The sequence below is a fragment of the Rosa rugosa genome, chromosome 2, assembly GCF_958449725.1.
Source record: "Rosa rugosa chromosome 2, drRosRugo1.1, whole genome shotgun sequence".
Taxonomy (NCBI): Eukaryota; Viridiplantae; Streptophyta; class Magnoliopsida; order Rosales; family Rosaceae; genus Rosa; species Rosa rugosa.
Genome location: NC_084821.1, coordinates 13,733,655 through 13,744,414, shown reverse-complemented (window position 1 = coordinate 13,744,414; position 10,760 = coordinate 13,733,655). Strand labels below are relative to the sequence as shown.

General features: G+C 38.9%; 2 protein-coding genes across 3 annotated transcripts; both read left to right on the top strand.

Annotated features, from left to right (window-relative positions):
* Positions 1-3,193: 3,193 nt before the first annotated feature.
* LOC133732562 (uncharacterized) lies at positions 3,194-5,860 on the top strand. 2 transcript variants are annotated; one of them, XM_062160138.1, is made up of 5 exons: positions 3,194-3,679; positions 4,251-4,419; positions 4,798-4,830; positions 4,971-5,065; positions 5,208-5,860. In XM_062160138.1, the coding sequence occupies exons 1-5, from the start codon at positions 3,323-3,325 to the stop codon at positions 5,439-5,441; spliced, it is 888 nt and encodes a 295-aa protein (XP_062016122.1). In that variant the 5' UTR covers positions 3,194-3,322; the 3' UTR covers positions 5,442-5,860. The 2 variants fall into 2 exon arrangements, with proteins under 2 accessions (XP_062016122.1, XP_062016123.1); XM_062160139.1 differs by lacking the exon at positions 4,798-4,830.
* A 290-nt stretch (positions 5,861-6,150) lies between these two features.
* Positions 6,151-9,014, top strand: LOC133732563 (uncharacterized). Its single transcript, XM_062160140.1, has 4 exons — positions 6,151-6,743; positions 6,887-7,153; positions 7,299-8,450; positions 8,752-9,014. Exons 1-4 carry the CDS (start codon positions 6,638-6,640, stop codon positions 8,793-8,795), a joined length of 1,569 nt encoding a protein of 522 aa, XP_062016124.1. The 5' UTR covers positions 6,151-6,637; the 3' UTR covers positions 8,796-9,014.
* Positions 9,015-10,760: the final 1,746 nt, after the last annotated feature.

Here is a 10,760-nt window from a genome sequence, read left to right as displayed (position 1 = left end):
GGATCCGACCGTTGGATCATCGTATAATTTTGAGAGGATGATCCTAAGGGCGATCCGTAAGGATCTGACCGTTGGATCATCGTAAATTGTGAAAAGATGATTCAAAAGGCGATCCGTGGGGATCCGACCGTTGGATCTTCATATAATTTTGAGAGGATGATCTTAAGGGCGATCCGTGAGGATCTGACCGTTGGATCATCGTATAATTGTGAAAAAACGATTCCAAAAGGCGATCCGTGAAAATCTGACCGTTGGATCATTGAATAATTGTGAAAAGACGATTCCAAAAGGCGATCCGTGAAAATCTCACCGTTGGATCATCGTATAAGTTTGAAAAGACGATTCCAAAAGGCGATCCGTGAAAATCTGACCGTTGGATCATCGTATAATTGTGAAAAAACGATTCCAAAAGGCGATCCGTGAAAATCTGACCGTTGGATCATTGAATAATTGTGAAAAGACGATTCCAAAAGGCAATCCGTAAGAATCTGACCGTTGGATCATCGTATAATTGTGAAAAGACGATTCAAAAGGCGATCCGTGAGGGTGGTTCATTTACGATCCGAATTTTATTATTTTACATTTAATCGCCAAGTTGTGAAAATTGTTTTACGGAAATAAATATTTGATTGACATGTACCCATAGGTCTCTACGGCGAGTATTTAAAAAAAAAAATTTATGGAAATAAAAAAAAATAGTAGCAAGTATTTAAAAAAAAAACAAAACAAAAAAAAAAGGGTAAATGGGTGGGTATGGGTTTTACCCATTTAGAAATGGGTGGGTAAATACCTAAGAAGCACCGATACGGGTACGTGTACCCGGATACGTGGAAACGGCAAATTTTAATTGTAATTGGAAACGGGTACGTGAAGGAAACGTCAATTAAATATATATATATATATATATATATATATATATATATATATATATATATATATATATAATTAGAAGAAAAAAAAAATTGAAACATAAACAAAGTTACACACTCTCAAATTCACAATTCACTCATGCCATAAGAATAGTTTATACTTTATACATTATCACAATCATAATTGAGTAAATTGACATATATCACATATGCTCTTCCAATCATACCCGACCCAGCAGCTGTTATCACACATAATTGACCCACACCTCCACACTCCCACAGCGAATAGACGAAGCAGAAGACTAGACGAAGCTAGAAGACCAGACGAGCAGCAGAGGAATTCCGAAGCGGAAGAAGACGAGACGAGAATCAAGGAACTCCGAAGCGACTGGGTCTACGATTTTTCTTCTCTCTCTCGATCTGGGTCTGCGATTGACGAAGCTAGAAGACCAGACGAGCAGCAGATCGAGGAACTCCGAAGAGGAAGAAGACCAGACGAGAATCAAGGAACTCCGAAGCGATTGGGTCTGCGATTTTCTTCTCTCTCTCGATCTGAGATTAGGTCTCTCTCTATATCTGAATTGAGGTTTTTTTTTTTTCCCTATTTTGGGGTAAAAAGTCGGGATTACCCCCACGTATCCGATTTATTTACATTCTCACGTATCCGAATAGGATATAGACGTATCCAAACCGTATCCAAATCAGGATACGCGTTTCCGACGCGTTTCGTACCCGTATCCCGTTTCGATACGGGATACGGAGGCAATTTGACGTTTCCATGCATCATAGGTAAATACCCACACCCGCTAATTATTTGATGGGTATTACCCGCGAATTATAATTGGGTGGGTAATACCCAGCGGGTAATACCCAATGGGTACAAATGCCATCCTTACTTCCACCAAAGCCCCTCACTCCGATCTGCAAATAGATCCAAGGGTGCACAGAGAAGAAATCTAAGATCCCATGCCCATCCAAGGACGCACAGTCCCTCCCACCATCCTCTAACCCTCCGTCCTCACTCTCCACAAATCTCCACCATCTTAGACGAGAGAAAATTGGCACTATTAACCTCACGACATCCTCCACTCTGATTTAGTTTATTCCCAGAGAACCCGTCGTTGTCCATCAAAGACCCATGGCACCAACAATGAAAAGGCCCCGCCCAGCAGCACTTGCCGCACGGCGACGAGGCCGCAGGCCCGCGCCTACGAGGAGGGTCGTCGGATGAGGAAGGAAGAACAACTGAATGGGAGATTTGGGTGCCCGCGTGAGGTGCGTTCCCTGTAGGGTTTTTCATCTAGTAAATGAGGAGTAGTGTAAATGCAATCAACAAAATAATAATAAAAAAAAACACACTGAATAGAAGAAGGGTGCGGCTATTGCCACCCTACCATTTTCTTTGTTCACCCTAATTGCTCATTACACCCTACATTTTAATTTCAATTATTAAATTTACTTATCTAACCAGTTTCTCTTTCCAAGAATATCCTTATATGACATATCCAATTAAAAAATAAATATTTTTAACTAAAATCTCTAATTTAATTTACATCAATAAAAAATATATTAAAGTTTCCTAATAAAATCATAATCTGATTTACTTCTTTTTTTTTAATTTTTTTTTCTTTCAATTTCAATGTTCTCTATTTCAATCCATGTAAAAATATTAGTAAATTTACAACTATGAGCAATGAATAAGAGATTGATTTTTTCGATGTTTTAAATTTTTTATTTGCGGTGTTCACAAAAGGTATTGCAAAGATTTTGATGAAGTTAACACTAATAGTTTTGTTAATTGAATAACTAAAATTAACTACGAGGAGACAACAAAAAGACAAAAAAAGTAATAAATTCAAATTTGAGTGGAGACGATAAAAATTAATGTTATCCAATGAGAAATTAAGTAGTCTTTATATTTAATTAATTGCTTATCTATTTATTTTTTCTTACATATTTGGATTTTTAAAAACTAGTGTGCTTATTAGTCATTTTACATTTGGGTAATATAGTCTTTCAATAATTCATGTGTCTGTAGGGTGAACTAAGAAAATGATAGGGTGGCAATAGCCGCACCCATAGAAGAAACTACCTAATATCTTTGCAAATACCCATTATATGTAGTTCATGCGAAAATAACTTTTTTTTTTACATTTATATTTCAAGTCAGGAAATAGAGAAAATTTGTGAAAATTCCCAAATAATCCAACAAAAGAAAATTGAGAGATTTGAAAAACAGAAAAGAAACTATTTTCCACCTAATAAAATCTAGTCGTTCATTGGCCTTAACAGATACGGACACCGGACACACCCATATCATCATCGATTTCCCAGACCAAGGCTCAAACACAGAGCCACCAACCAAATCACAATATACAGAGCTAGCATGGTCTCAGCAATCTCCAAGGGACATGAAAGTAATTAACCACTCCAGAAACTAGTTCCAAGAGAACATGCATGGATTTCTGGCTCTACTGCCTCTAACACCACCACACCCACGGCCACACCTCTATTTCTTCAACCTCTCTTCTTCTCCTTCAAGATCTCTTCTTTACCTGCAAATCAGACCCAAATCTTCGACTCCCATTTTGGGATACCCCTCAAAAACCAACCTGAATCTCCTCGTGTTCTCCTCCCACTCTTCGAGTTGCTCGAATTTCAATAGCAAACGACGACGCTTTGTTACGAGAGCGAGTCGCAGAGAGTCCCCGTACCAAGTTCTGGGGGTGTCCCCTTCTGCTACTGATGGGGAGATCAAGAAGGCGTATCGGAAACTTGCGCTCAAGTATCACCCAGATGTTAATAAAGAGGTTCGAGTTTAAAGTTCAAATTTTTATTTTCTGGGTAGTTCTTTGTTTTCTTGTTTAGTTTACTGAAAATAGAAACAATTTGATTGAATTAGTTAGCTCTTTTGTAACTGAATTTATTGGAAAAAATGAAAGTAGTTCGTCTTTGTTGGAGTGTTGGTGATAAAATACATGCAAAATGTTAGCCAGTTGTAGAAACTGAGGAGGAGGAAGGAGAATGTTAGTGTTGATTAGGAAAAACTATTACATTCTGAGGGTGATTACCCTTGTGACCTTGTTGAGGCTATAAGACTATAACCTGGCTAATAGTAAGATGTACATTTAGGGATGCTTGATTAGTGATTGTATTGATGGTAAGTGTCTTAATGTGATTTCCCGAACAGATGGTCTAATTACGCCAATCTAGTTTTGTGTTTATGGCATCAATTTCCAATTCTCCGCATTTGTATTGCCTGGTAGTGTAGTGGATATGAATTGGTTTTCTGATTCTGTGGTTTAGCACATGTCTTCTATATGTAGTGATTCGAACTTCTAGTAATGGTTTCACCATTCCTAACTTTTCTCTGCTGTACAGCCAAATGCGCAGGAGAAATTTATGAGGATTAAACATGCCTATAATACATTGCTGAATTCAAAATCTCGGGGGAAATATGACTCTAATTACGGATCTGACTATTCCTATTCTGGTTCTCAAAGAAGCCAAAGTAAGAAGGCTCAAGATGAAGAAGAGTTTTATGGATTCGGTAAGTGATTAGTAAACTTAAGTGCACATGAAAACCTGTCTGCTGTTTTACATAACTATTTTCGTTGTGAATCAGTCTAGTTCAATACTAAATATGTTTCGGTGAAAAATGACATGCTACTATTCAAGTATCAACCTTGGCAATTATCTTTATTATTTTGATGAATAAGCATGGGGGAAGATGTTAATAATTGGATCAGTCATTAAACTATCTTTTGGGCTAATGGCCATTCAAATCTGTACTAGATATCCAAATAACTGGCTTCTTTAGAGACTCTGGAGTAACGTGTCTAGATAGACCAAGATATTGTACCTTGGACCAGTCTATAATATAGGTAAATTTTAGTGTGTTCTTATTATTAAGCCCTTCATTGTGCAGGTAATTTTGTGAGGGATGTTCAAATAACAATAGGTAGATATGTCCTCTCTGTGAGACATCAGACAGGCCTTAATGTTTGCTTGCATTGCCTCTTGTCTCAGCAAGCATCAATTTCATTTATCCTTTTTATCGTAAGTAAGATTATAGCGTGACAAGTCTTTTTGGTGCTACAGGGGACTTCTTTAAAGATATTCAAGCAGAATTCCAGAACTGGGAAGAAAGTGCTTCTACACAAGGAAAGCCAAGGAGTCTGTGGGAGGAATTGTCGGTGCGATATTATTAAGTTCTTGCTGTACTTGAAAACATGACTATGTTAATCCTTCTCCTTCTTGTTTAGATTTATGATACATATTTGCAAATGCCAAGTTAGCAGGAAAACCTCACTTATATTCTGTATTTATGCTTTGCAGGAAATTGGAGAAGAATTTGTAGAATTTCTCGAGAAAGAACTCAACATAACGGATCCAGAGGTTGGATCAGATAACATCAATGAAGGGCCTGAGAAGGGTCCATTCAGAAATTCTGGGAAAGAGACAACGGAAAATGCAAGTAAAAAGGAAGCCAGTATGGGGGCTAGTATTGAAGAGAATATTGATGAGATAGAAGCTACTCTTGCTCAGTTGAAAAAGGAATTGGGATTGTAGCACAGAAATGCAGCTTTTCAATTCTTTAGGGAAACATTTTGATAAGGTGGAGGGGAAGAAAATAGGATAAGAAAAAGTAGAGATAGAGGATTTAGCTAATCCTTTCAATCTTGGACGAATGATAGAAGGTTCTCAAGTCAAAATATAAAATTACTTACAATATTCTTTAATTTCATATCAAGGCATTATGTAGAGTAAGATTACTAGTGTTTTGCCTCCAAGAGTGTTTAGGCTTGTATTGAAGCGTATGATTACAATTTCTCTTGTATTCAGATGTGGACATATTCTTGGTCCTTCATATACTTGTATATGTCCTGGTCCCTGTACCTAGATTCCATTCTTGAACGTGATTAATCAGCTCTAAGTTTCTAACCTTGTATTACAAATCTAGGATTCGCGAAGGAGTCAATTTTTCTATTTCTTACTCGGTTTTGTTCCTTCCAATTACGAAAGTTTTGTTGCCTTTTGGTTTTAATCACTGGGTGGGCAGTGTTATGGTCGAGTGGAGTAGGAACTTGCCCTTGGTTTTTCAACGACTGTGCCCAAATGATCCTGCAATTACATACTGCTATCAAATGTGTGTTGACAAGAGGGAGTGCGATAATGCTGCAGGATTATGAAGCTCATGTATATATGTTATAGTTGGATTTGAGTCAACAAAAGATGTATTTTCTTTAACCTTCTCTTATAGAGAGAGCCACAGAGGTATGTTACTTAGGACCAGGGAAGTGAAACTACTTTTTTCACAAACAGTATCTGACTCAGGATTTTCATTTTCTATTTTTGGTTTCCAATTGTGCGTATTAGAAGGAGGATCCTAAAAGAAGAAAATCCATTTATAATGGAAAGCAATTGTGTGTTTCATGCATCTCTTACAATCCAAAGTGTTCCCAAGCATAAGGCAAAGGCAAAGGAAGATGGTTAAAGCTGACTTGGTCAATTTCTATTCCAGGAAATAACCATTCTTGTGTTGCAAGTAGCAGCAAGCTAAACTTAATGACTTCTCAGGCCACGTGTGAAAATGGAGCCCGTAAACAAACCAGCTAATTGACTTGTGGATCTTGTTGGTCGTCTAGGCAAGAACCCCGGAAGAAAATGGCAGAACCCCATAATAAGTAGAGGACATTCAGAGACCTGAATTATTTCTACAGCGGAGGCAGTCCAAGAAACCCTTCTCATTTGTGAATTAGAGAACAATGGCTCAACTCGAACGTCCGCAAAGACATGGTGATTCTGAAACTACAATGACTACTGATCATAAAAAACTTGCTCTCAACCCTACTATGGAACACTATCTTCGAGGTATCCCCATGCCATAATCTCAATAGAATCGTACTTAGAAGACGATCCTAAGGAATGAACATTTGTCCATTACACCTGATAAAATAAATAAATAATTGTTGTTTATGATAATTGTGTGCTTCTTACTCTTTTTTTGTGCCCAGGAACTGAATTTTCAAGGTCGTCACCAACATCCTTATCATCTCCAGTTGGAAGCCATGATGCAGAAGAAGATCATAACCACCATCCCAAGAAATCAGTCCTCACCAAGGTGAAAGAGAAAGCTAAGAAACTGAAGCACTCACTCAGCTACAAGAAGAAACATCATGACAATGATAGCCATGAGACCGATAACATCACCCCTTCATGGAGTGCAAACTTGAATGATAATGAAGAGGAAGAAGAAGATGCTGAATACCTAGGAGCCCCAAGTAATATAATCAATATATACAAAACTTTATTAATTATTTTCCTATGCTTGTTCACCCTTATTCAGAAGTATAATGCATCAGTTTCTTTTGTTGTTCCTGAATTCTCCATTGTTTCTCCTTTCTAATAGTTTTGTGTTATTTTCAGTGTACAAATCAGAGATGGCACCAGAAGGATACAGGGACACCGCAAAGTTAGCAACTCCCGTGGTTTCTGAGAAGCGTGTTTTGTCGAGCAGTGTTAGTCAGAGCTCTGAACAAAATAAGGAGCTGCAGTCTCCTAGTTCCAACCAGATAGTAGCCGAAAGCGCGATCACGAAGCTTCCCAATGAGATTTTTACAGGAATTGTTCTCACGAGAACTCTTAGTAGTAACGAGACAGCAACTGGCACCACAGCCACAAAGCCTCATAGTCCTAACAAGACAGCGAGTGAAACTTCGCCTAACAAGTCTCACAATACTTCGCCTAACAAGCCTCACAGTCCCAGCAAGACAGTAACCGAAACTGGCGCCACAAACACTCCTAGTCCTAAGAAGACAATAACTGAGACTGTGACTGAGAAGTTGGGAGCAGGCTATGCCACCGTATCGGAGAAGTTGGGGACAGGCTATGCCACCGTATCGGAGAAGTTGGGAACAGGCTACAACACAGCATCAGAAAAGTTGGGAACAGGCTACAATGCAGCATCAGAGAAGTTAGGACCAGCTTATGCCACAGTTACAGATGCAACACATGCAATTGCCTCGAAGATAGAGAGTCTCACTGTTTCACCACCAGTTACCACAACGAGAGAAAATCTCATTTCTTCACACCCAGATCTCACAAAAATACATGGTCTCACTGTTACAGCCCCACCACCTTCCAAAAGCATTACATCTCAGGAAGCTCCACAAGCCTTGTCAGCATCAGCAGTCGAGCATAAGTCTTCGACTCGTGGAGCTCTAGAGGATCCACAACCTTCGTCAGCCCCAGCAGCTCCTGGAAAGACTACTGCCGAACAAAGATGGGATAAGGGTGTATCTGTAAAGGAGTATTTGATTCAAAAGTTTGAGCCCGGGGAAGATGAGAGAGCACTTTCACAAGTGATATCTGATGTAATGAGTCCGAGGAAAAGTCCTGGTGAAGCCGGTGTGGTGGAGAAGGTGAAAGGGGCTATAACTTCATTGCTTCGGAACGACGAATCCCCCAGAACTACTACTTCACAGTCAGCCTTGTCCCCATCGCAGTCAGCCTTGTCCCCATCACAATCAGCCTTGTCCTCATCACCACGCATTCCAATCTCTACCAATGCTTATGAAGGTAACTCCATGTTCTTTCCTTCATTCAACCATACAAAGTGCAAAGTGGCCTTTATAAAACTAATGCTCACTTGCTAAATATTTGGCATATTACACTGTCAGTTAATCTGAAATCAAAAATTTTATTGATCCATAGTCCAGATTGATAGTCTAACAATTAAACTTCAGCTATAGATTCTCTACGTGACACTGAGTATCAAGCTGTATTAAACTTTTGTTTTTTTTTTTTTTTGGTACAATGTATCTTAAACTTTTGTTGAAGTGATGATTCATTCTCATAGTCCTTTTTCAATGTATTGCAGTCGTTGAGGAAGAAAAGCAGGGAAGAATACTTCAGGCTAATTGAAAGGTGAAATGCAACTGTTGATAATTAATCCTCTAGAGTTTTGTACAAGTTTCTATACATGAATAAGTAGTTAACAAACATCATTTAGAATGTTTGTGTAAGCTTTGTATTGTGGACAATAAACCATTTTTCCAGCTCTGGAAGTTTAAACATGTACATCAAATATTTGAACTGAATCCCTATGAGCAATCTTTGATACTAAATTTTTTTTTTTTACACATTAATTAAGGTCATTAGTCTAATGTTGCGCTGAAAACCTCACATACTGTAGTCAGCCACCAATACAGTAGACATGGAATGGAGAACTGAGAAGCACTGTTAAGGACCAATTCTTCTTCTTCTTCTTCTTCTTTTTATTTTATTTTTTTTATTTCATGCATGTTGTAAATGATAATGACTATTCATGCAATAGGTATTGCTTAATGTATGCGATTGACATACTCGTAATGTATGCGATTGACATACTTGTAATGTGCGATTGACAGACTCGTAATGTATGCGATTGATTAGTATAGCTATTATGTATTGCCTTTTGTATACATGATGTAACCCTATATAAACCTCATGGTGAGATGAATACAATACAATTTTTTCAATTCTCTACAACACGTATCAGCACGAGCCCTAACCACAAGAAAAAAAACCAAACCAGAAAATTCTTCAAAACCTGCCACTGCCACCTTCGAGCCTCACTGCCGCAGCTCCTAGCCCACGCTAGCCTCACCTGCACACCTGCCCCTGCAGCACCTACGCGCCCCTGCGCACGCATCCCTGCTGACCCTGCAGCACCAACGCACACCGACTGCATCCTTCTCCTTTCCTGTGCACGTTCGTCTGCTTGCAGGCTCCGAAAAATCTAGTTCGGAACCTCAGGTCAAAATCCTTTCTTCATCAGAGTTGTTCGTCTCTGTCTGTTCCATTTGACCTCCGAATTTGAGCCTTATCAGAGTTATTTTGAGACCGGTACAACAATCAAAGTGAAAGCTGTTCAGAAGAGAATTTGCTCCGAATTTCAACACGTAAGTTTTGTAATTAAGGTTGCTGCTTTCTTGTATTTTAAATTCCTTTTATTTTTTGCAAAATATTGGAATATATGTTGCCAAATGGTTTTGAGTATTTAACAAAGCGGAATTGTGGGGATTCACGCTTAACGAACTAAGAGTGTTCGTATGAACTAAGAGTGTTCATAATTAAACGAACTAAGAGCGTTCGTATGAACTAAGAGTGTTCATAATGCTCGGACTAAGAGCGTCCGTAAGCATCAAATTGTGACCATATTAAAACATTATTGTTTGGTCTAATCCAAAAGAGATTCTTGGAAATTGTTTTCTTGGTAGCATAGCTCGGAAATCTTATTATTTTAGTTTTTGTGGAAGTTTAGCTCCGAAACTAATATATCTTCTCTTCTTATTTTCAGGATGTCGAATGAACCTAGACTCAACTTTCCCATGCTTGACTCAACAGGCTCGGATTACCACAGTTGGGTAACCGATGTTGAGAACCACCTCACTTCAAAGGGAATATTACCTATAATCCAGGCACCTAACCCGGATCGTGTGTTCGTGCGAACACCTACAAAGCATGCTCAAGCAGTTATCTTGATGCGACGCCATATGGACAAGGCTCTCAGATTGGAGTATATGTCGATCAAGGATGCAAGAGAGCTATGGGTAGCGCTGGAAGAGAGTTTTGGCAATGTCCAAGATTCCCTCCTCCCTGACTTGAAGGTTCAATGGAACAATCTGCACTTTGCTGATTTCAAGTCTGTTGCTGAATATAATTCAGAAGCTCTTCGCCTACAGTCCATGTTGAGGTTTTGTGGACAACCTGTCACAGAGCAAGAGCTAATTGAGAAAACTCTCTCCACCTTCCCCGTTTCAGCAATTGTGGTATCAAAGCAATACCGCACTGAAGTCAATGCTGGATGGATCACGAGTGTTAATGCTCAAAGTTCGGCGGTAGCCG

Coding starts and splice junctions, on each gene's coding strand:
- LOC133732562 (XM_062160138.1), top strand. CDS start 3,323: ATGCATGGATTTCTGGCTCTACTGCCTCTAACACCACCACACCCACGG. Junction 3,680..4,250: donor ACCCAGATGTTAATAAAGAG/GTTCGAGTTTAA, acceptor TCTGCTGTACAG/CCAAATGCGCAGGAGAAATT. Junction 4,831..4,970: donor GGATGTTCAAATAACAATAG/GTAGATATGTCC, acceptor TTGGTGCTACAG/GGGACTTCTTTAAAGATATT.
- LOC133732563 (XM_062160140.1), top strand. CDS start 6,638: ATGGCTCAACTCGAACGTCCGCAAAGACATGGTGATTCTGAAACTACA. Junction 7,154..7,298: donor TGAATACCTAGGAGCCCCAA/GTAATATAATCA, acceptor TGTTATTTTCAG/TGTACAAATCAGAGATGGCA. Junction 8,451..8,751: donor CTCTACCAATGCTTATGAAG/GTAACTCCATGT, acceptor AATGTATTGCAG/TCGTTGAGGAAGAAAAGCAG.